Consider the following 26,002-nt stretch of genomic DNA (forward strand, 5'->3'; position numbering starts at 1 on the left):
ATGAATTCTGTGTTGGACACACACTGGTAAAAGGTAAAGGTAAAGGACCCCTGGATGGTTAAGTCCAGTGAAAGACGACTATGGGGTTGCGGCTCTCATCTCACTTTTAGGCCAAGGGAGCCAGCGTTTGTCCACAGACAGCTTTCCAGGTCAACGGGTAAACTGTTTCTGTTGCAATGGAACACTGTGACAAAGTAGGTGTGTGGTCACCATGGCTTAAATACTTGCAGTCCAAGTGACTGATATCTATTGGTTAATTATACAATAAACTTTGTTACTAAAATAAATATTATTTGATTCCTTTTCCTTTGTAAATTTTGCAGTCCACTTTTTCCGTTGGAAATAATGCCCCAAAGGAAATGAAAACAAAGAGAAATTTCTAAGTTTTTAAAGAATACTCTAGTAGAATTAATTAAATTTCTATACTATCCCACTTCATCCAAAGAAACACAAAAATACATACCATAGTAACAAACAAACAAAAATATTCCCCAGTTTAAAATATTGTTTATTTAGCCAAAGGCCTGGGGAAAGAGAAATGTTTTTGCCTGACACCTAAAGACATGTAACGAAGGCGCCAAGCGAGGCTCTCTGGGGAGAGCATTCCACAAGTGGGGAGCCACTACAGAAAAGGCCCGTTCTCATGTTGCCACCCTCTGGAACTCTCACTGAGAAGGCTCACAAAGAAGGACCAGAAATGATGATTGCTGGGTCTAGGTTACATGGGGACAGGTGATCTTTGAGCATTCAACAAAACATTCTCATAGCAATCAGGATATTTTTATTTCTGTTGCTCAAAAGCAGGATTTGCATGATAATGATGTGTTGTAGTCTTTAATTCAATATAGCATTCCAGTATGTAGACTTTTGTTTAAAAAAAACACGTTTACAAATGTATTTGACACTTGATAGCATTATTTATCAAAGACCATTCTTGGTTTATTTATGTGCTTTCTACTACCTTGGGGGGAAAAAGTCGACATGACTGTGGGCATAACCTAAGCCTACCGGTATTCCATTTTTCAGCCATCGCATTGTTGGAAGAGGCTTCCCTGCAGCTACACATGGCCAGTGGAATTCACTGCCTATATCTCTCTCTGTATCATTGATGTGCTCCACCCATTCTGGATACGCTGAAAGACAAAGAAAACACAACTCTTGTATTTCATGCATGTTCAAAATCAGTTGGGGGGGGGGAGTAGCCAGAATCAGGCTAATTGCAGTTCAAACAAACCACAACCCCCCTCCTCAAGTTTGGAGGTAACTATGAATTGTATTTTGTTTAAAAGTGAATGATTACTGTCTTCTCCTGTGACATGGGGGAGGGGAGAATGCAAACCCAGGGCTTACTCTGGCTCATTTGCATAGCAGGAACCAATACATACATACATACACACACACACACACACACACACACACACACACACATATATATATATATATATATATATGCAGGTTTTGGTGTCTTCGGGTGTCTTCCCGTGTAAGAGTTGGGGTGTCTAGGCGACGTTTCGACGAGGTCTCACTCGTCATCTTCAGGCTGGTGCTTTCGGCTTCTTGTTACTGGAACAGAGCAGGATCTCAGTGTTTGAGTTCCTATAAATACTGTGGAGGGGGTGTGGTGTATAGCCTCCAACGTTCTGGGCAGAGAGGAAGTTCCCAGGTTAGTGTGCCTTTTCTTATTTGTTCCTTAATTACTTGAGGGATATCTTGAGTGATTTCTTGAGTGATATTCTGAGTACCACTTAGGTGGGTCATTAGGTGTGGATTAGTTGCTAAAGCTTTCGTGTCTTGACCTCTTGAGCTTGTGAAGAGTTTTTCTGAGAAGATGGCTGTACTGCACTTAGTTGTGCTCTGGCTTGGCTTCGTGTATAGGGGCGAGCTGTGGTTTTGTGCCCTGTGCCAGCCAGATCTGTGTAGGGATTGCAGGGGGGTGCAGCATCCGGAGGTGCCACTATGGTTTGGCTACTGGATGGTGTCTGTAATTTATCTGTGGAGAGGGTCTGGGTTTGGGTCTGGTGTGGTTGATTGGTGATGGCGTTCTGTGTGCCTCTGGTTCTGGTGTCGGTTTTTGTGGGGAGGGCTAATTTCCAGATGTCTGGCAGGCGGGACGTGTCGTCACGCTTGTTCATGTTGTGAGGGTGTTTCTCTATCTCGATGGCTTCCATGATTATTCTCTTGTGGTGATGTTCCGTGTTAAAGAGCAATTTGGAATCTGCAAAATTAATTTCGTGTCCTGTTTCTTTCATGTGTTGGAAAAGAGAGGAAGTTTTTTCTTCTTTTTTGACGGCATTCTTGTGTTCTGCGATACGTGCATTTATTCGTCTGTTTGTTTGTCCAATGTACGTGGCTGGGCAGACTTTGCAGGGTATTTCATAGACCCCTTGGTTTTCCAACTGGATTTTATCTTTGGGGTTTCTGAGGATATTGGCTATTTTTTGGTTGGTGCAAAAGGCTGTTTTGATATTGTGTTTATGGAGGATTTTGCTAATTTTATCTGTAGTGCCCTTGATATAAGGAAGGAGGGCCATGCCATTGTTTTCTTCTGTGTCTTGGTTTTTGGGGGGTGTTTCTTTTTGGATTAGCTTCGTAACCCTGTTTTGCTGGTATCCATTGGCGATTAACACATTTGAGAGATTCTGTAACTCAGTTGTCAAGTGGTCTTTGTCAGCCAGGCGTTTGGTTCTGGAGATGAGAGTCTTGGCTACGGAGTTTATTTGTGCAGGGTGGTGGTGTGAAGAAAAGGCACACTAACCTGGGAACTTCCTCTCTGCCCAGAACGTTGGAGGCTATACACCACACCCCCTCCACAGTATTTATAGGAACTCAAACACTGAGATCCTGCTCTGTTCCAGTAACAAGAAGCCGAAAGCACCAGCCTGAAGATGACGAGTGAGACCTCGTCGAAACGTCGCCTAGACACCCCAACTCTTACACGGGAAGACACCCGAAGACACCAAAACCTGCATTCCTGTACCCGTGAAAATCTACGAAAGCATATATATATATATATATATATTTGTGTGTGTGTGTGTGTGTGTGTGTGGGTAATGTATAACACACACACACACACACACACACACACACACACACATATATATATATATATATATATATATATATATATATATATATATATGAACCAAGTCTACAACACACATTCTGGAAACAATTGCATGTTTCTGTATAGGTAAAAAGACCATGCAACCTAAAATAAGTCTTAAAACCCTGCAATGCTATTTATGAAGAAGTGTCCCACCTACCTTGAACATAAACTTTTGCTGAATGCTTATCTTTTCCTCTATGATTTTCAGCTTCACATTCATAGGTTCCTTCATCTTCAAACTGAATGTTGTAGATCTTGAGGACTGCACCAGACATGCTTACTTCTGCACTGCTTGGCATGGGTTCAAGATACTTATTCCATCTTATCTCTGGAACAGGGCTTTGAGAAGAAGAAAAATGAGCCTATGTGAATAAAGTTTGGGTGCCCTTTGGTGGTCTTTTGTCATTCCTTCCCAAGCCTTCTGCCTCTGCTCTCCCCTTCTATTTACAGAACTACTTTCTCATACACTCATACACTTTCTCATACAGTTGTTTTCTTTTTGTAAAGTTATAGCTCATCTTTCTTCCACCATTGATTTTAAAGTACATGAGGCTCCTATCCAGGCACGGACCAGTCCAAGACCTGCTTAGCTCCATCAAGCTGGCTGCATCATCTGCCTTCAGACCATACACCATGAACCAGAAATGGAGAACCTTTGGTTTTGGGATCAAACACAGTTCTTCAGGCCTCTTTGCCTGGCCCATGGGACTCTATCTATCTGTCACCCTCTGAACAACACACCTCAACAGCAACACCCTCCTTGAGTGTTTTTGTCTGGCTGGAACATGCCCTTGATAACTTTTTTTTTGGTTGGCTGGATGGAGGATAGAGATGCATGTGTGGGTATAAAGTAATTCACCTACTGTACAAAGACAAAATTCTCAGTTGATCTGCTCAGTTTTGCCTCTGATGCCACATAACAGTGGCAACCTGGCTCTCAGAATATTGCTCAAAAGGGAACACGGACTTGGGCTGATAGCTCAAAAGGGAACACGGACTTGGGCTGATAAAGCGTCCCCATCCCTACTGTAAACCAACTGAGCCCTTACTTAGCTGTTAATTGACCCTTTACTTAGCTAATCCTCATATCGTCCTCACTCTCTTCACAGTCAATTCCTAATCCCTGCCGCAGTCCCCCCACACTGGGAACTACATGGATGGTGAAAAGCAGTCTATATACTTTATTAATTAAAAAACAACAACAACATCTTGCTTTGTCTGTGAAATGCAGATTGGGCAGACACTTGTGGCTTTGGCATTTTGCACAATACTTAGATCATTGTTAAGGTTTGTCAAGCAGAAATGAGTTGCGTGTCAAGGCCCTGCACCCCCTCCCTTGATGAATAAAAACACGTGGACACATGTATTTTAGGTTAATGGGCTGAGAAAGGCCACAACTTTTATTGGTTACAGAATGTGAGTGGCATTGGCTTTAGGCATTGGACCCAAACCAACTATATCTGACTCCTGCCTGCCATGCAGGAAGCCTCACAAGGGTTAACCACCTGTAGGGGGAGCCCTGTTGATGTACATCAACTCGGAGCTCCCCCAGGGTCACCGGAAAGGTCGTGCCATGGTCCTAGCCTCCACCTGGGCTTCAGACAGGAACCATGACCCCAGGATTCTTTTAACAGAATACCCTTAAAGGGGAGTGGTAGGTGATGGCCACAACCTCCCCTCCCATAAACCAAGCTTTTCCAATGCCTAACCACCAAACCTTACACAGTTGTGATGATTTGCTATGAGATAGATGAATACCAAGTGGCTGGTGCCATTCTGCCAAGTGGAAAAATTCCTACCAGGCCCCTTCAACAGGCAACCAACTGAAGTCCATAGCAAGGTCAAGGTGTTGAACGTGAGAAGAAAGGGCGGGAGGGCGAGAGATCCATAGAAGCCAGGAAGCAGAAGGAGGAGCTGCCAGCTGCATGTCCGCTTAAATGCAGCTAGCCCCCCCCCCCGCCAGCTGGATTGGCTGGCTGCGGTTGTGATGAGACTCCCCAGTGACGCAGGGTTTTTGCCATGCCCCCCACTGAGGGCAGGAAAGGGCAAGGCCTGTGGACAACCCTGCCCCTCCCTGAAGAGGAGCGGCTTTGTTGAAATACTATATTGATTATTTCTCACATGAGGGGAAACTGGAGCTCCCTATTTTGAACAGAACAGTATACCAAAAAAAAAAAAAAAAGACTGAACTGTACAAGAGCATAGGAATTAAAGTGTGTGTGAGAGTGAGAAAGAGATAGAGATAGAGAGAGGCAGGCAGGCAGGGAGGGAGGGAGATAAAGAGAGGAAGAAAAGTAATGGTGGCATTGTGGAGTCCAAATCCAAGTGTGGAATTTCAAATCCAAATAGAGGGGCCATTTTTTATTATGTATATTGCCATTTTCACCAAGGGCAGTTTCCTTCCATGGTTTTCAGTGGAATAGGATCTTTGGCCCATATCACACTTAAGATCATGTAGATACACTTGGCTGCCCACCTGAATCTATGTACAAAGTCGCCCTGAGTGTGGCAGGGGAAGGGGGAAGTGTCCGAGAAGGGAGCACTTTGACCTCTCAACTGTCAGGTGCAGACATGAGAATTACATCCGACAGCAGATTAGGGCTGATAACCCAGGCCCAGTTTAGTCTATACAAACTGTGCCTATGCGTGGAACCAACTTCAAGCATACTTACTTTCCGAGTGCAAAACACTCCAGTGTTACATTCTGTCCTAAAAGTGCGTATGTCTCTTTGAAGCTCACTCTGATATCTGGAAGATAGCCTTTTGAACCTAACATGAAAAGAAATGAAAAACTAAAAACCAGTCTGTTGTAATCACAGGCAACCATTTAAAAACATGTTCTACTACATATTTACACCTGAAGTACCAGGATGGTATGAACAACTAAACTCACTCTGTGTGAGTTTGACCATCTGCATGGGATCGATGGTTCCAATGTGTTTTTTTTAAAGTATAGACATAATTTTTCAACATGATATGCAATATTTGGTTTACATAAAAGAAGCATGAAGGAGTGTTGTGTAAGCTCTCTGATAAATCCCTTCATTTTGCAAAGCCTTGCTTTTTGTGGGGTGAAGTTTTTCAGGAAACTCCATACCACGCCCCAGTTGTAATGGGATGCTTAAGAAAACACTAGTTGTATCTAACAGTGTAATGCCACGAGAACAGCGAAGCCAGCCACAAATTGAAGGAACTATACCAAATACATCTGTTTGTGTATTAGTTTCAATTGCATATAGCAAAAAAAAAAAAATATTACTGCACTAAGAATGTAATTGAAAAATAAACAACAGACAAACTGATGTACCTAATATTCTGGATAAATACTTACGATCTGCTTGAGGAATGAGTGGAATAAAACTGCTGAAAACACTCTTAGTGATTGAGTTGCTGGTCACAAAGCAAGAGTAGTTGCCTTTATCTGATGCTTCAACTTTAGCAATGTAGAGATTGCCATTTGTCTGTGAGACATACCGCCGTTTATCCAAAGTAATGAATTCTGGGAAATCATTCAGAACCCAGCGGTAACTCAGATCATCTGGATAGGAAGGGAAAGTTTTTATTGACATTTATAAAAGGATCGGGTGTGTGCAATTCTAGAAAGAATTTGTGCAAATACATGAATATAATGAGTTGCCTGACATGAGGTTAAATGGTTCTTATAGTCATTACTATTGAATTTGACTGACCAAAATTCTCCAGCGTATCAGTTAGCGGTCTTGCCCTGATTTCTTAATATACTTTTAACCAGAGATGCTAGTGAATTGCACCTAGAACCTTAAAAGTGCACTGCCACTGAGCTATGACTTTGCTGAAACTTGTAACATAGGAAGACGCCTTATATATTGAATCAGAAGACTGGCCTGTTTAGCTCAGTATTGGAAGTGGCTTTCTAAAGTTACAGAGAATGGGGTTTTCCAACCTTACTTGGGAAAAGCCAGGGATTGAATAAGGTGCCTTCCGAAAGTAAAGCATGAATTCCGCCACTGATCTTAGGGCATTTCCCTATGCAAAATGAACGTTTCAGTGACTTTTTGGCCAAAGTTGTGGAGCTTTCTTTGGCAAAATTGGGGAAAAAAGAAGACTTTTTTGAGCTACTGGCAAAAACAACATAGGTTGCCATACATTTTCCCAGACATTTTGTCGATTTCCACAGCTTCTGGCTGCAGTATTCCAGGTCTGTCCAGGAAGTTCCGGATGCAAGGTTTTCAGGGATTTGTTAAAGGATTAAAAAGACATTAAGAAGCAGTGAGTGTAGAAAGAAAAAACCCCCAATGAGGGCTGCTCAGAATTTGAAAGATGTCTTCGAAGCACTTCATTATTTTACACCAAAATCTTCTGGGCTGAAAAGTTGTTCTAGCTTAGAAGGGGAAGGAGAAAGTACTAATGAGCTGGCCTCTAGCTATCTGGTAGCTGGAACTTAGAACCTATTTTATATGTAATATTATTTAGCTAACACATTGGCATCCTGCCTTCAATGCTGTTCACCTTGGTAGAGTTCTGAATACTGTACACCCTTGCTTATTTCCCTAAATCAGGAGTGGGGATCCTGTGATCCTTGAGATGTTAGGGGTCATTAGGAAAGGGTTTGGAAAACTAAACTGCCAATACTACTGTTGTGCTCAGGTCTTGCTTTCAGCAAAAAGTCAGGCCAATAGAATGGATGAGATGCTCTGTCAAGTATAAGCAGCTTGTGATATGACCAGGACAGTAAGTGCACTCTAGCCACAGATATGTACAGTGTCCTGGTCATATCACAAGCTGCTTATACTTGACAGAGCATGTCATCCATTCTACTGGCCTGACTTTTTGGTGAAAGCAGGACCTGAGCACAACAGTACTCTCCCCACTTGTGATTCCCAACAACTATCACTCGGAGGCATACACTGCACCCAACAGTGGAAATGGGCAGAATCTTGTTTCCTGGCAGATAGTATCTGTGGCTGCTGGAAATAGTTATTGCAGGCTCCCCTTCTGGTTGCTTAGAGGAGAACATTAACCCAGTTGGAAGCTGTAACGCAGTATGACAATCCTGAAGTGCACGTGGCCAAAGCTTTCGTTGGGTGCACAGGGAATAGCGCTAATAGCTTGCCTCTACTCTCCGCCAAACGGCAAGATTGCTGGCTGTCACACCAGAGCCACCCTCTCCACACTTCAACCGCCTACCATTCCTCCCATCCGATTAGTTCAAATATACTTCCACCCAGGCTTTCAGCTAGCTTTGTGCTAGGAGATGGCACAGTAAGCGCTCCAATTATGCCCGAAGCATGCTTGCCATTTGTGGGAATGTAAGCGCAAAAGTTCACCCAGCTTTATCAGCGGAAGCTTTTTAACAGCAACCAGATGCAGCTGCTCTTTAATCTGAAGAGAACCAACCACTCTCTAAGGAACTAAAAAAAAGTAAAAGTCAAGCAGCGAGGTTGATCTGTGCTTCTCTTATTACAGGCTTTAAGCAGCTTATGTAGCTTATACCATCATATTCAAAGTTAGGAATTTTGTAATCATATTAGTTTCTATCCTGTTCTTCCAATGAAAGCTGAAAAAATGTGGATTTAATTACCTGGATAATGAGGTGGAGGGTCACAGAGAAGGACAGCCCCAACGCCTTCCCGCACTTTTACTGCATGCCTCTCTTCAGGAGTAAATGGATATAAATCTATGCAAGACAATGTACATGTATTATATAATTGTATTATATAATATGCAGCTAAAACTACAGGTATAAACTCACCAAAGATGTGAAGTAGACATTTACAAAATAAGCATATATTCATTGCTGATTTTCCACAAATTATTCCACAAAAAAGAGTACAAGCCTTTATTCTATCATTCCATTGTGTAACAAAAAGCGTAGGCATCAATTGTTAAAGGATTATTATTTTTATCTGTGTTCTATCATAGACAATGGATACTGAATACAGGTGCAAGGCTACCTACTTGGAATCAGTATTTTCAAATCAGGAGTTTTCCTTTGGAACTGCTGGGGCCAAGATGCACACATAAACATGAGACAGCTTAGGGGGGGAAATGAAAGCTCGCATAAAGCTATCTGTCTCAGAAAACTCAGAAAAGCTGTTTGCAAAATGCCAACAACATAGATTATTCACATGGCCAGTTGTATGAATAGCATATAAGGCTCCTGGAACTATTAAGACACCCTAGGTATCTGCCTAGGGAAGTTCTTATAGAACTACTGGGGCTGTATTGGGACACTCATGCATAGTCATAGAACCAGCAATGGCAAGGGGCAAAGTAGGCAAGCAAAATGTAGCTGAAGAATTAATTGGGTCTAGTGTTGGCCTGAGGTGCAAGTGGAAAAACAAAGAAGAATAATCCCATCAAAACCTGAGTCTCAGAATTCACTGAAAGTTCACCTTGGAAACGGCAAGGTGAATTTGAGATCCCGGGCAGAGGCATACAGGTTGACATGGGAATGTATAGTTGGGCTGATTCTCTAGGCTAAGTTAGTCATAGATTCAGGCACAGTACATGAACAGGAGCTGTAAGGCTCAGGTGTGGGACAGGCACCATGTTACCCTATACAGCAACTTTACCTTGGTCCAATGGATTTTTCTACAATATATGATTCTACGAATAACACTTAACAACAACCCTGTATTTAATAAATTCTCTTAACATTATTCCAACATTTCATTCATATTAAACTTTTGGGGTGCGAGTGGGGTGACTTATCATCGTTGGAAGGTGAGCTTGCAAAAATCTGCACAGTACATGTGACAGACAAATCTTCGAGCTACAATATTTTTTTGCAAATGTTACAGACCGATTTGAAAGCAGTACTACCCCCAGCCTGATTTTATTTTAGTAATAATAAATGCCAAAGGGTATGTGTGCCTGCTTTAACAGCAACAGCGGGGATTACACTCATCTTTGGATTCTGATGAGCAAAAAACCGCTTTCATTCAAAAGTGGAGATGATAAACCTCTCAATTCGAAAAACGTATTTTGAAACATTGTTTAATGCTATCCTCTCTTGAAGAGGATAAGCTTATGTTCTCATCTTTAAAGTGAATAATAAATAGACCATGATCCCTTTTTTAGAAGTTATTAAATTATGCATCTATTTTATGTACTTGATCAACACAATTCCAAAATTCGCTGAGACAACATATCAGCACTTATCACGGAGTATACCAGTGTAATGCTTCATGCCATGATATGGGAGGCAATGGACTCTCTTATTACATGCAGATGTGCTGTCATAGATGTGTCAATGGAACAAAAGAGGGCATGAATTGCAATTACTTCTTTCCTTCACATAACAGATAATTCATGTAATAAAATTATTCAGGAAGAATAATTTCCTTTTTGGGGTGGGGGGGAGGCTTATGTATATACATATTAAATACTAAACTCACACTCTGTACTGGAGAGAAGACCAAAGCATAATATGGGAACCATAGATTTTGCCCTAAAGGCCTAAAAGGCAGCATATTTCACACTAAGTTAATGTGTAATGAAAAATGGGTATTATTTCTGTTTGGGAATTAAGTACTGCTATTAGTCCTGTATAGTTTCATCCTTTCTCCAAAGCTGAACAACACTGAATGTGCAGAAAATGTTTGCATAAGGTTCTCTTATAATGACAGCAGGATTTCCTATCCAGGGTCAAGGATTAGAGATCTATCTTTAGCATATAGTGATGTGAACATTTTGACCTTCATTTAAACCTCTTGGCATCTCTGATTCAGCCACTTCCCCCTGAGTTCTCCGCCCTGTCCAATAACATTTCACATATCTAGGTTGCAATTCTAATCACATTTACCTGAGAGAAAATTCAACTGAATTCAATAGGATTTATTTCTGAGCATACAGGGTTAGGAATGTAGCCTAAATACCCAAACTAGTTTTATCCTCTATAAGGTATGTGGGGTGTGAGTGTTATGTCAGTATGTCTGTACTTCAGGCTGTTGCATTGTTGTTAAAATGTCAGGCATGACACATTATGGGACAACGTAAGGCAAACCAAAAGAGAGAGAATTTCCTACCCCCAAAGTGCTTACAGTATTCACAATGCAACTATTTTCTTGTAAACCACTCTGTTGCATTTTTATTGGTGTTGTATGTCTGTTTTAATTGATTCATTTTATTGGGAACTGCCTTCAGCAGCATAAGGCACAGCTCATTTGCTTGCGCCATCTTGTTAAGTAAATAGATTTGTGTCTGTTTTCTTGCTGTGACGCATTTGTACTTTGGATGACGGAGAACAATCTCTTAGATCAGAGTTTCTGAAACAGTGTCAGAACAGCACTCCATAAGATATATTCTCTCTTGTTCTCTGTATTGGTTGGTAACTAAAATCATGTGAGTTTGACAAGTACCTCAAGTTTTAACAACACTGAAAAAGATGGTTGTCTCATTGGCTCTCATTACTATCAGCCAATATATTGTAAAAAAAAGAGGGGAAGGGACTTCTCTTTGTTCAGTTCAGGGCTTGCCAATGTGGCAGCCACAGGTGTACATGTACCTGCAGAGGACTTCCCTGGAACCTAAATGATTCCCTGCCCCAACCCCTCCTCCTGCTGAAATTTAGGCTTGAAAGAACCATTCTATTGTATCCAACAGGGTTGTGGCTACAGTGTATGCGTTGCTTATGAACAGCCTCCCCAAGCTAGAAGTTTAAAGGGTGCACTCTCCAGACCTACACTCCTTGCACTCAGGGGCTAAAAACACAAACAATGAGAAACACTAAGGAACCCAACCACCACCAGAAGAACTACAGGTAACATCACTACTGCCCCATTCTAACTGCTCAGGGTTCAGAGTGAACAAGTCATCTATGTAATCCATGTTAAAAAGGTAAACATTTCTTACATCCAAAGTTTAGAGATGCTTCCCGGCTCCTTATAGTTCCATGTACATTGTATGCTAGGCAAACATACTTTCCTTCATCCCTTGATTTCTCAGGATTGTTGATTTCCAGGTTACCTCCCACCATACTGTGGTGCTCCTTTGCTGTTTTAATATCAATATCCCAGTTGTTACGTTGCCACCTATTGAGGGAGAAGGTATTTTATCACACACTAAAAGCAACAATATAATAACCTGCTCTTTTCTATCAGCGCACAAAAAGTCCTTCCAGATGGACAAATGTATTCCTTCCTTCTCAGAACTTGTGTCAGTAGTGATTATGGAACTCTTTCAGCCTGTAGCAGCCCCAGTTTTCAGTTAGCCCATGACAACTTCCAGCAGCTGTAACAACGGGTGGCTGGGTAGGTTTCTGCCAGCATGGTGAATATAAGATGCTGAATTTAGTATGGTTAGGGTCTTGATGCTATTGAAACTATATTAAAACCAAGATTCTTTGTAATTGGCATGTACACAACCAGCTTACTCTGTGGCTCAAAAGCAGCAAAAGGCTAAATGAAAACTGCGTCTTTCAGATGCTTAAACGCTCATGCTTGACCTAGTACTTTGGAGTGCCTTGTGTGCTCTCTCTTACGCAGCTGTGTGTGAGAAATATATGTAAATAGTTCACTTTGACCACCAGAGGGAGTGCCCACTCTTTTTCATATCCAATATCTCTAGCACAGCAAGCAAATTAGAGGAGAGGAATCTGCGGCCCTCCATCAGGGCCAAGATGAGACTTCTAATGTCTCTCAGGGAAGGCTCTGGATGAATGTTAAGTTTTCTCTCTCACACACGATGCAGAGGAAGATAGCTTTGAAAAATAAATAAAATGCACACAACAGCTGCATTTGTATTGGACAAGCTGGAACAAGCCCCAGCAAGGTATCATGCTCAAGTAATCCCCTCTCCTTCCAGACAGTTGGGAAGAGGACTTTAGCTTCACATTAATAGAATCCCAGCTTGTTGTTAGGCTTGAACCAGAGACCCTGGTAAGTTTCACAACAAACCAACTTTAAACCATGGGCTGTGCGAATCTGACCTGTTCAATTAACCAAAGCCTGTTTGAATCCAGGATCCCTGGTTCAAATGTAACAACAACGCAGTGGTCTTCAAAAGTGAACCTAAATGCTGCTGAAGTCCTCCTTCTGGGTGTTCAGAAGGAGAGGAGAGTGTGTGAGACTGATGCTTTGTTTGAACTTATTCCAGCTCACCCAGATAGAGCTAAATTGTGGTTTAGCACTGTGTGTGAATATAGCTATTGACTTGTACAGAAAATTAGAAGTGGGGGAGGCGAACTCTTACAGGAATAAGCACAATCCTACCTATCTAGGGTGGGGGGATGCAGGTGGCGCTGTGAGTTAAACCACAGAGCCTAGGACTTGCTGATCAGAAGGTCAGCGGTTCGAATCCCCGCAACGGGGTGAGCTCCCATTGCTCGGTCCCTGCTCCTGCCAACCTAGCAGTTCGAAAGCACATCAAAGTGCAAGTAGATAAATAGGTACTGCTCCGGCAGGGAGGTAAACAGCGTTTCCGTGCGCTGCTCTGGTTCGCCAGAAGCGGCTTAGTCATGCTGGCCACATGACCTGGAAGATGTACACCGGCTCCCTCGGCCAATAAAGTGAGATGAGCACCGCAACCACAGAGTTGGTCACGACTGGACCTAATGGTCAGGGTCCCCTTTACCCTTTACCTTTCTAAGGAATCCTGGTGGAAGAAACTTCGAAGCATACGTTACTAAATTGCTCTCTGAATGTATGACTGCTATACTCCCTCATGCTTTTTTATTTCATTACTGTAGTTATTATGCAACAGAATGTTAAAATATCACTTAACATCCCTTTCTATCCCTCAGAGTCTAGCCTCGTAGGGGGCTATGCCTGATGGGACTTGTAGTCCAAAGTATCTGTAGGGAAGCAGGCTGGTGAAGACTGATCTAGCCACTGAAATCAGGCCAAATACAAATATCTTACAGCACTTGCGGCATCACTCAATATTTTGATACATCTCCTGGAACTAACATAAGCCGATTCTGATCAAACTGACATTCAGTTGTGAGGTAGAGCTAAATTGAGTAGTACAGTTTAAGTTTGAATAAGTTTTACACCTGTGGATGATGAACTAATTAGAGAGCAATGAGATAAACAGGCTATGGATTTAAAACTGCTCTTCACATATAGATTCATGCACACTAACAGCATTTCTCATAGGCAAAGTACTTTATCGACTTCTTCTCATTCACCTCCACACTTACTCTGTGGTTGATATTACTCCTGTAAGGAACTGAATGGTTCTGAATTGTCCAAAGCTACCAAGGTCACCCACTGCAGTTGCATTTTCCAGACCAAAATTTCCAAGATGGAAGTGAATAGCAACTCCTATACATTAGTTACAGTAATACAAGTTAAGACTTCAACATATGTTACTTGTAAGTGGGAGCGGGGACTCCTCTGGCTCTGCAGTTCATTGAAACTCTTCCTTCTGGAGATTCTTCTGGGTAGACAGTATCAATGGGCTGTTCTTCAAAAATTGGTCCATACCCCTTTTGCTCATCTGAAAATATATGGCAAGTCAACTATAACCACCCCCTGAAAATATTTATTTACTGCATATTGAGAATGCAGTTAAAATGACTACAAACCATTTTAGAAAGTCTGCATAGTAAGTACAACATCAACAGTTTAAATGCTCCTTTTACTACTACAGTTATGTTTTGTCCATGTACCTTCCATCAGGGGGGAGGGGGGGAAACCCTGTGAACTAGTTGCAATTTCCCTTAAGGCCACTGGCTCTCCTGCCAACTGGTGCCAAAGCTAGTGGAAGTGTTTGTGACTTGTGCATCTGTCTGTTTGGAAGATACAGACAGATGAAATCTCCTCTGCAGTCCAGCAAATAGCCACCAGATGGTGATGACATCTGATGTCCTCTGGCTTGGGCCATTATATTCAGCAAAGCTCAAGTTGAAAGGTTAGCTTCATTAGCTGTCTGCTTAGTCTCCCGCCACATGTTGCAACTAAACTGTCATTTGATTTTTCTGCTACAGTACCCTGCTTTTCAGGATAGTGGTGTCTACTCAGAACTCAATCCTGAAACCCACGTTTAAAATTAAAGCACAGTGAATGGATGAGTAAAAACAAAACAAAAGAACATATGCAAATGGTCTTGCTTCACTTTCAGATAACCTCACCTTCACAATAATGAAGGTTCCACCCATTGGAAGGTCCAAAACAGCATCTTGAATTGACCCTGAAAGTGAATTTGCTAGTCCCTGAAGTTACACTACCACTCCTGGGACTCTGTCCCAGTATACAGTCTGGCTGCCACAGTGCCGCACTTTGAATCAGCTGCAATTTCCAGCTGCTTTTCAGGGGCAGCCCCCGGTACAACGTACTGCAGGAGTCCAGCCTGGATATTACTGGAGCACCGATAATGTGATTTTGCAGTTTTGTAACTCTGTATGTATGTGAAGATTACTGTGCTTTACCACTGAAATGGTTCTTCTTCAACAGCAACAAAAATGTAGAAATTTTTTAAAAAGATTAGTCTTCTGCTGGGTAATTTAGCTTAACTTCACTCTCTGCAATTGAGGGCCTTGAGGATTCAACTACAACAGTATTTCTAGCTTCCTGCTTAGAAAAGGAGAATTTTATTTTTTGCATATTTTTGTCTTGCTTTACAAAATGTAGCTGGGTTACAATTTAAATATGAGAGGTTCTTGTGGGGAAAGAAGGAGGTCTTGAAACAACAACAACAACAACACCACAACAACACAACACTGTCAGCTGCTTTTTAACCATGTAAGTAAAAAGAAACGAGGACGTGAATCTTTTCCCAAGTTGGCATAAAAATAACTGGGGGTGGGTTTTGGAGGAAAAGTAGTAGAAAGTTTTTTTAAAAAAGCTCACTCATCTGGACTTATGCAAACAGAATCATGAAACTACATATAATATATAGTTCTGTCCTTTCTAAGCTAGCACATCTCTATCTGGGCTGTACCCCAGTAGGTGACAGGTCACATTATTGACCTGTCCTCAAAATATATTTCTGGTAGAGCAGAAACTCAAAGTTAATCCAGTCTATGCCTATAGATAGATAGAAAGATAGAAAGATAGATAGATAGATAGATAGATAGATAGATAGATAGATGATAGATGATAGATGGATAGATAGATAATGACATTGCAACCTTGTTTCCTCCCCAGTGCAATGCACTTTTTGTGGTTAGTACCACAGAAACACTGCTGTTATGCCTGTAAGTTCCATTCAGCTTACATGTACATGCAATGTAAGCTGTGAAAAGAAATACTAGCACAATCTTCACCACACTACCTTTAGGGGCAAACTATAATAAACTTCCTAGGAACTGCCCTGATTAACACAAGCTCAAAAAAGTGATTATTTGCTGCTCTATTTTCTGTTTCTTACCCCAGCAGCTGGATTTTCTCCTTGTGCATGTATAGCAAGCAGGGCAATGCTCACTGGATTTGGCCATTTTCTGGTTGCTTTTTTGCACTACTTCTAGCAGTGATTAGGCATGTATAGTAGCTTTGGGGAGGAAATACTGGTAACTGGAGAAAGAGGAGTGCATTCTCTAACCAAAGTTCCACTTTGGCTGAAAAAGGATCTAGCTATTTGTTGTTGTTGGCATCTGTCTGCCAACGGGAAACAATGGAGTGTGCCTCCGGGGGTGAGGTCAAACTGCTGGAGAATCACAGCATTGCCTCACCAACATCAGTCTGCCCACAGCTAGCCAGTCAGCCCCCACCTGCCTGCCTTTGTCCTTACTATCAGTTTCCTCCTCTTTAGTCTCAGTGTTGCTCTTGTAGAAGTCAGCATGGAGGCAGGGGAGAGGGAAATCAGGTTTGCCTGTCACTGGCTATGATCCACTTGCTGTTTCGGCTTCATGTGTTCCGCCCCAACAGTCCCAATGGGTGCCATAACTTTGTTAAGATTAGTGGACTGCATTCTACTTATGCATTTAGGAAATTTGTCAGCGGCATATAAAAGAGAGGCAGGGAACTTCTTTGGGCATTCTAAAATAGCAGGTGTAAAGTATTTTTCCATGTATAAAACTATGTTTTCCCCCTTAAAAATAATGTCAAAAATTATTGGGCATCTTATACACGGATACATCTTCCCCCATTTTCTTAAATCTGAGTCCCCCAAAATAGGGGGGCATCTTACAGATGGAAAAATACGGTACTATTTCAAGCAAATGGTGGGAGCACCTCATTTTGTGTATGGATTTGTTTTAGTACTAACAAGGGTTCACACCAGATCTTTGTACTGAGAAGCTTCTAAGCCTTTAGAAAAGCTGGAGTAGCATTATATAAAAGACTGAAATAGATATATTTTTGTTACAAATAATTTGCATAGCCTGTGGCACCCCTCCCAAGCTGTGATCACAGTATAGCATTTAAATCATTTGGTTACTCATTTCTCCCTTTTCCTACTCCTTTCCTTCACAATAATATATCTATCAGAGAATGTGAAGCTGGTTGGTAACTAATAGCTTTGTACCCCAGACAGCACTTCCTGGGCTGCATAAAGAGGATCTTTCAACTGAATCTCGCCTCCCTTTGGACACTACATGCCAGTGATTAAGAAGATGTTTTCACTTGAAATGAGGCAGCACTTAAATTAGGTCACCTTAATTGAATGAATACAAATGATGTTCTGAGAAACTGTTTCCTTTTTTTTAAAAAAAAAAATATTTTCATCCGCTCTTTATTTATATTAGCCACTGCACTGAAATCAATTTGTTTCAGTAATTTTATGTTATGAGACCAATTATATCCAGCATTATAAGAGTAAATGCACCACTCAGGAGGCTTACAACAGATACACATCTTATTTTCATAAAGACAGCACCCAACAATTAAGAGGGGTGGGGGTGGGGAGAGAGAGAGAGAGAGTCACTGGTTTTAAAAGCATCATTGTGGACTTCATAAAATAAAAAAGCAGCCAGGTCTCTTATAACAGTGAAAAGCAGCGAGATAAGAGGTTGCTTGCACTTCACAGAACAAAGTATTCCACAATTTGAGTGCAGCCACTGAAATGGCCCTCCGTCTCTCTTCTCATTAAAACTTATTTTTATTTATTTAGAAATTTATTTAGAAACTTCTTTGAGGAGTGTGCATAATGAAATCAATAAGATGACACATGCTTCAACCCTAGGTGGGACACAGAGAAGGACCTCACGTGCTGATCTGATGGTTATAGGAGGGTGTAATCCCTATGATAACTTTGCCCTAAGCTGTCTGGGGCTTTGAAGCAGCCAGTGCAGCTGTCACAGCTGAAAACAAAATGGAAAAATAACAGATTTTAATTTTTCAAATAGATCAGCAGGAGGGAGGCTCTCGGGCACCTGGGGCAGCGTGCCCAGGGATGGGGCAAACTGCCCATAGGGGTAGGGCAGGGTGCGGTGCCCATAGGGGCGGGACACCTGGCGCCCATAGGAATGGAACAGAGGGCAAGGCGTCCTGTGTCGTCCCTATGTGTGCTGCAGTGCGCCCCGTCCCTATGGGTGCTGGGCGCCTCATGCCGTGCTGTCTCGTGCCATCCCTAGGGATGAGATGGGGTGCACAGTGCCAATAAGGACAGGGTACGCAGCGGGGCCTCAGCCGCCCTACAGCTGGGGGGGGGGAGGCAGCGGGCAGATAGTGTGGAGCCTGTGGGAGCCAAGACGTATGGCTCATGCATGTTGCAGGCCCTGTGGTGACTAGTGCTGCCCGCCATTTTGTCACCTCCCATCAGGGTGACACCCGGGGCGGACCCCCCTCTTCGTACGCCCCTGGCCACTGATGTAGGCCCTTCTCAGCGATGGGTCCCCATTTGTGAAATGCTCTACCTGGTATAGTGTCTCTGAAAGAACTTTAAAACATTTCTGTTTACTGGGGCATTTGATGGCTAAAAGATACTGTCTCTGGCAACCATGAACTACTTAGAAGTAAGGGTAGGGAACCAGGATGCCCACCTCCAAACTCTCAATGGTTGCTTAGTTTTTGCAAAAACTGATGTCAGTTAGAATTTATGCATTTCCTCGGTGTTTCTTTCTAAAAGAACCAAACACCTGCCTTTGGCAGACCTACAGGAATGAAAGAGAATATTCCAGTGTTTGGGAATATGGTTACAATTTAACAGACAGCTTTATTTGTTATCCTTCAACTTTGGGCAAGCACCATATTTGCTTCTAGGGGGTATTCTTGCAAAATACAGCAGCACTGGTAGGATACAATGGACATATATAATCACAAAGTCTTTATATTTAGAGGCAATAATGTTTCATTCTTGCAAGCTGTGAATGTCGCCACATGTTATGTGCTTTGTGACAAAAATAGATAAATATTCCAGCCTCCTTTTTACAATATCTATTTCCAAAGCAGTTGCCTTAGAAAAACTCCACACAGAATATATATTTGAAATATCCGTTTGTGTTCTTTTCATGAAGCAGATATTGCTCTATTCCAGGGGAGGGCAGAAGATAGATTTGGCAGTGGCGTAGCATGGGGGGTGCAGGGGGGGGCGGCCACACCGGGCGCAACATCTGGGGGTTAGGGTTAGGGGGCGCAAATCCACGGGTTAGGGGGCGCAAATCCACGGGTTAGGGGGCACAAATTACTTGCCTTGCCCTGGGTGCTGACAACCCACGCTACGCCACTGAGATTTGGATCTATTAGTAAGAGCTCTAAGAGATTTGAAGTATATCAACAGGATTTCTGACTCTCAGTCATTTAATAATAGCAGGAACAAAATGACTCTAATCATGCGGCATACCTGTCACCTGACCCGTTTTAAGCAGGGCATCCTGGAATCACAGAAGCCAATCCTGGTTTCTGTTTGAATTTGAGAGCTTGAGAGTTCTGCTGCTCCTCCTGATCCTTAGTCCTTCTGTGCTGGACTAAGCTAACCCATGGCTTGTCTTAATACAGGTATGAAGAACTGGACCTGGCCATAAGTGACAGATTGTTATCTTCCCATACCCCTTATGGACCATATTTGCCATGTGGGCAGAGCCACACACTAGCCAATCACCTGGCATCACAATGATCTCAGGTGGTCTTTTTTTTTTTTTTTTTTTGGCTGCAGGGGTTTTCAGAAGCCCCTTTCAAATCACTGGACAAGATGGAACTTTGGCAACTGTCAATCTCCAGAAGCATCTTTCAAAGCACTATCTTACAAAGCTTTTCTTAAGGCTTTGCAGCTATCTCCAATTGGCAGTGTGGCAGCATACGCAAAGCACCTTTTGCCTGTGCCTTATATTTATACCTGCTCCACATATTGCATTATATATGACATCAGGTAGCATGTATGCTGTAGAATTCTGACTTCTGGAGTCAGGTTGACACACAAGTTTCTTCTTTCAGAGGACAGTAAATACTCAGGGCAGAATTCAACCAAGTTGTGTTCATGGAATGAGATTCTGTTTAATGCACCCTGGCAATTTTGGTACATAGACTGTATCACTATTGTACCTATTTTTCTTGTTTCTGTAATTTCTGTTTCTAGTTTCATTGCCTATCTCTTAATTTCTGTTCTATTATTATTGCAAACCACTTTGAGAACCATTATAGCTGAAGAGCAGCATACAAATGTTTAAAATAAATCAACTATGTACGCCAAATAATGTGGATCATCTGTACCTTGGTGATGCATAAGCCTTAGGGTTATTTATTCAATAATATACTTTCATACTCTTTTTATTCCTTAGTCTTGTTTTCAACTTAAGCAGAACATTTGAAGAGTAGCGGCTTACCTCTTACAAAGACTTTACTTCCATGGATGTCACGTACTGCAAGCAAAGTTGAAAGAGACAATTATTTCCCAAAAGGGTTTATGAAGCTTTCTTCATGAGAACTATTATTACATTAAAAATGCCAAGAATGGTCTGAAGGAATGCAATGATTACTGTGTGATTTGGCAGTCAGTTCTATACTGACTCTTACTCAAATGCCTTCCAATATACTACCTGTGCATTTTCAGACATTTCCAGAGCTAGGCAATTATTGTTTTTAAATTTAGAAAGGGATTCCATGGGTGCAGATTAGGGCCAGCCCAAGACATTTTGGCACCTGAGGTGAACCACAAAATGGTGCCCCCTCCCTGCCAGGGAAGAAGGAGTGAGTGAAGATCTACATCAGTAACAAGAGGGGAATAAAGATCTGCACTGGGATCCGCTGCCCCTGTGGATCTCACTCGCCTCACCTTGCCTCATGGGTGGGCCAGGTGCAGATATAAAAGGTGACCAGCTCTGCTACTGAGATCTTGACCACCAGCACATAATTTTTGTCTCTCTCACATCCCTCTGGCGGCTCAGGGTCATGCACATGCATCAATCTCTGCAGAAGCAAACCAAGAAATTCCTGCTTGCCATGTTACTCACCGGGAGTTCCTGCAGCACTTGAGCACCTCAGGCCTATTTTCAATGGAAGAAGAGTAAATGCTGAGTAACTTAAAATCAAATACTGTCTTTATTTTTAAAAAGGGGGGAGGGATAAAGTTATCTGACTGCTTTAATTTTCTCTTGCAATGGGGCAAGAGGGAGAAGGGATGGGAAGCATGTGAAAGAGACACGGTTTATCCATGGCCTACAAAAGCAGCAGTAAGTCCCACTGTTTTCAATAGCACTAACTCCCAAGGTTGACTGTGCATAGGATTGCAGCCTAAATTCTAAGCCAGGCATAGGCAAACTCAGCCCTCCAGATGTTTTGGGACTACAATTCCCATCATCCCTAGCTAACAGGACCAGTGATCAGGGATGATGGGAACTGTAGTCTCAAAACATCTGAAAGGCCAAGCTTGCCTATGCCTGTTGTAAGCACAGGTATGGTTCTCAAATCCAAATATTTCATTCAACCACAATTTTTGGCTGAGATTCAAAGCTCTGTGCATGCATAGAGGTTTCTTAGATTCTTCCTGTTGGGGACAGCAGTTCGCTGCTTCTCTGAAAAGATCCTTTAAAGAGCAGCAGCCAAAAGGCACAAACTATTATGGCTGGAATGATAAATTGGTGTGTCACTATTTATCTGCCGCTAAGCGTGTTAATTTTGGGTCCCAGGCTGAACAATGCAAATTATAAATATATCTACTTGCAAATGCTTATATTTAATTAGAAATATTAACTGATGGAGAGAAAATTAGAGCTAAGTCTCCAAATCCATATTTCCAGATTGATCTGGAAGTTCACTTTTTCAGAATAATTTCTTTCAAACTCTACTTTGCTAGTACTATGAATACTATCCTCCTCCTGCATCATTGCCACATACTGTGTTGTTTCAAAGGGAACATATTTCAATCAAAGCAGTTATAAGAAATTACCAGAAGTGGTGACACTGGCTCTATAACTTCACTGGGAACAAATAACAGATCCTACAGTAATAATCTGCTTCTGCTTTTAAATATTTAAATGTTTAATTATATTATCTGCTACAAGTAATTCATGAGGATTTAAGACTTAAAACATTAGTCAATAAAGACAGCTCACTAATTTTCAAGGTCAAGTTTATCTTTGTTTCCTTCCCAGTTATAACAAAGAGCCTTGCAGCATTTTAATAATGAATGCCTCTGCTACAATATGTGCTTCTTTTTAGAGTTCATTTTAGATACAGGTAGTGGGCTCAAGTGCATGAAAACATAATGCCATAATAAATCTGATAGTCTTTGAGAAGCTACATATCTTTTTGATGTTTTTGCTGCAGCAGACCAACACAGCTACTCCTCTAGAAGTTGTTTTTGCCTTTGTGTATTTTGCAAAATTTGTTTATTCATAGGGTGGTTGTACTCAACAAAGCTTTACTCAGAATAAACCCATTGAGATAAATGAACATGGCTAAGTTAGGACCATTAAAACATAGTTGAATACAACCCATAATAAATAAGCATTCTTGATTAGGCATTATTGCCTAATAAAAACAAAACAAAAATCACTATGAACTCATTTTATTACAGCCATATACTATTCCCCCCTCCCTTTCCTAGTTTGGCTTCCAATCCAAAGAAAATCAGGGATGAAATAGGAAAAAGCTGGGTCCTAATTAAGGCCACTTGGATTTTAGTACTTAATAAAAACAGAAAGACAAATGGCACAAATTATGAAAGCAAAATGAAAATTAAATAACTTGCCAAGTGACAATAATTAAAGCTGTGTTTTGCTCTAGCTTTGCTCAGATACCAATGGCATTACATTTACTGGTTAACTGATTAAATGCAGGGGTCATCTTACCTGCCAGGCAGAAAATGGAACAGATTGCAGCAAAATGACTGGTCAAGGGCTGCAGCTTCATCTTCACAAGTATGTTTATTCTCAAGGACGCTGACCTTCAAATCATGGGAAATAGCTGATCATAAAAAAGAATAGAGAAGAATAAATTCTATTGCATTAAAGACTTCTAAGATATGTTTATCTGGCCATAACCCAACATTTGGGGGCGACTTTGGAGCCAATGGATTAAAATGTTGTTAAATCTAGTTGTGTAAACAGGACAGGAAAATTGGCTTCCAGGCGGAGAAATCAAAATTAGAAACAGAACTGCTAGAACCCAATACTAAGAATTTGTGAAGAATGTACAATTTGTTGCTGAAATGGAATACACAAGATGAAACTGTTAAATCAGCCATGATTAAGTGGGCACAAGACATTGGTCATAATATTATGTTTGCTGACTGGGAACAGTTGTGGACCACCGGTATAAAATTTACGGCATGTAATGCCTTAAGAGAGAATATTATAAAAATGATTTACAGGTGGTACATGACCCCAGTCAAGCTTGCAAAAATCTATCACTTGCCCGATAATAAATGCTGGAAATGTAAAGAAACTGAAGGTACTTTTTACCACCTTTGGTGGACGTGCCCAAAGATTAAGGCTTTCTGGGAGATGATATATAATGAAATGAAAAAGGTACTTAAATGTACTTTTCCCAAGAAACCAGAGGCCTTTCTCTTGGGCATTGTCGGCCAATTGGTGTTAAAGAAAGATAGGACCTTTTTTGTGTATGCTACTACAGCAGCAAGAATTCTCATCGCAAAGTATTGGAAGACACAGGATCTACCCACTCTGGAAGAATGGCAGATGAAGGTGATAGACTATATGGGACTGGCCGAAATGACTGGCAGAATCCGAGACCAAGGGAAAGAGACGGCGGAAGAAGATTGGAAGAAATTTAAATTTTATCTTAAGAAATATTGTAAAATTAATGAGTGCTAAAATGTTGAGGTTATAGAAAAAGGGGATTACAGCTGTAAAAGAGTAAGTAAAAGAGAAGAATAAGGGAAAATTAGATAAACTTAAGGGGGAGGATTTGCTGAAATAAATTTGGGAATAGGGATGCAGAAAGGGGAGGTACGGGGAAGTCCGTGAAGTAGGGTTTAAGAAAAAAAGATTTGAAATTATACTTGTGTGTTTATGTGTTTGTATGTTTGTATTGTGCATTGTTTGTGTTTATATAAATGTTGAAAAACCAATAAAAATTTTATAAAAATAAAATAAAATGTTGTTAAATCTTGGAAACGGATAATTCTGGCATCAAATCTGAAATCACATTACCATGACATAAACAGAATTTAAAAAAACAACAACCAGAATAGTATGACACTGGTCAGTTGCTGATCTTTCAGAAAGGGCATGTGAGATGGCAGCTTTCTTTTTCCTCTTGTACTTCACAGAACAGTAAGGTGCTATTAAAATTATTTGAACTGGCCAAAAAAATCTTCCCTGTGATTATGTTAGCCTAGTATGTGGCTATTAATTCTACATCTGCTTAAAAAACATTTGCACAATGGTAACTTGAATATAAATTGTTACAAAAGAAACCACCTGATATAGTTGAGGTAATAGAGTAACTCCACGGGGGGAACAAATGTTAATTAACTTATGAACACATATTAGATGCTACAACCTACTCACCTCACTGTAACTTACGAAGGAGGCGGGCTAATGACATTGGCATGACACTGTAACTTTGGAACACAGTCCTGGTTTTTGCTTTTATCTAATCAGGTTGCATTCTGAAAATCTGGCCCAATGTCTATCACATTCTTAACTAGAAGCAAAAAATTGCCAAAAAACTCATTAGGGAGCTAAGTTAATGTGGAGGGGTAAATACATGGATGTGTTCACATTCTTAGTAAGGGAGTCAGAGAAGAAGGATAAAGACAAGGAAGAGGATAAACAACAAGGAAAGATTAGATGGGAGTGACAAAACTTTGGCTAATTGGCTTCTTAGTTTCTTCACTTACATGGCTATAGAAATGCAGCAGCAGTTGGAGAGGTATTGGGTGCTCCTGAAATATTGGGTAGGTCTGCACACAGCACCCTTTGATCTGACCCATAGCTCCAGTCCAAGGGCCCCAAATCAGGGTGACCCCACACTGGCCCAAATTAGTTCAGGGTGGGACTAATGTTTAATAAAGTTTTTTATGTTAGAAAAGGGACAAGTGCGAAGAAACCAGAACAATCAGGTCAAGGTATGAGAAAAGAGTCCCAGTCAAGTTAAAATACTTTTAAGTGCTCGCATCCCACTTGAGCAAGGAGAATGCAGTTCATTTCATTGATAGGTTTAAGTTTGGGTTCTGGATCACTTATCAGGGTCCTCACCACCTACTTTTTTCAAGCAGTCTTAAGTTAATTTGGGGCATGGAATGGCTAGTGAGGGGAAAAATAGAAAGGAAGTGGTTGATGGCTGGGTGACAGGACCTTTTGATGATCCTCCAATGACATCAAGGGCGGTGATGGAGATTTATTCATCACTTTTGATACCTACAGATGATTTGGTAAGTATTGCTATCCGATGTGAAAGTGAGCTTTGCTCTGTTTCATATACTTCCCTTGACAGCACCATATGCGCAGTGTGGTGGAAGATGGCATTTCATGAGCAAATGTCATGTAAAATTTGCTTTTTTCAAGTGAGCCTTTGAACTTTCATCTCCTGTTCTATGAAAGGTAAGTTCTATATTGACAGGGAACTATCCTGCTTGATTTCTAGTGCTGCCTTCCTGGAGTAGGTTGTCAAGCAGTGAGCTAGGCTAGCT

At 41.3% G+C, this 26,002-nt stretch overlaps 1 protein-coding gene across 9 annotated transcripts in view; it reads right to left on the minus strand.

Moving 5' to 3' along the window:
* Positions 1–26,002, minus strand: part of CNTN1 (contactin 1) — a 171,550-nt gene that overhangs the window by 35,510 nt on the left and 110,038 nt on the right. For all 9 annotated transcript variants that reach the window (XM_083463403.1, XM_083463407.1, XM_083463404.1 and 6 more), the window contains 10 exons: positions 23,196–23,310; positions 21,357–21,389; positions 20,730–20,765; positions 14,401–14,527; positions 11,942–12,120; positions 8,667–8,762; positions 6,438–6,644; positions 5,779–5,875; positions 3,264–3,445; positions 1,009–1,133 (listed from right to left, as the gene is read on the minus strand). In XM_083463403.1, the coding sequence (XP_083319529.1) occupies positions 1,009–1,133; positions 3,264–3,445; positions 5,779–5,875; positions 6,438–6,644; positions 8,667–8,762; positions 11,942–12,120; positions 14,401–14,527; positions 20,730–20,765; positions 21,357–21,389; positions 23,196–23,256 (1,143 nt within the window). In that variant the 5' untranslated portion in view covers positions 23,257–23,310. The remainder of the gene's footprint in view (positions 1–1,008; positions 1,134–3,263; positions 3,446–5,778; positions 5,876–6,437; positions 6,645–8,666; positions 8,763–11,941; positions 12,121–14,400; positions 14,528–20,729; positions 20,766–21,356; positions 21,390–23,195; positions 23,311–26,002) is intronic.

The sequence above is a fragment of the Podarcis liolepis genome (assembly GCF_965112155.1).
Source record: "Podarcis liolepis genome assembly, chromosome: 10".
NCBI lineage: Eukaryota > Metazoa > Chordata > Lepidosauria > Squamata > Lacertidae > Podarcis > Podarcis liolepis.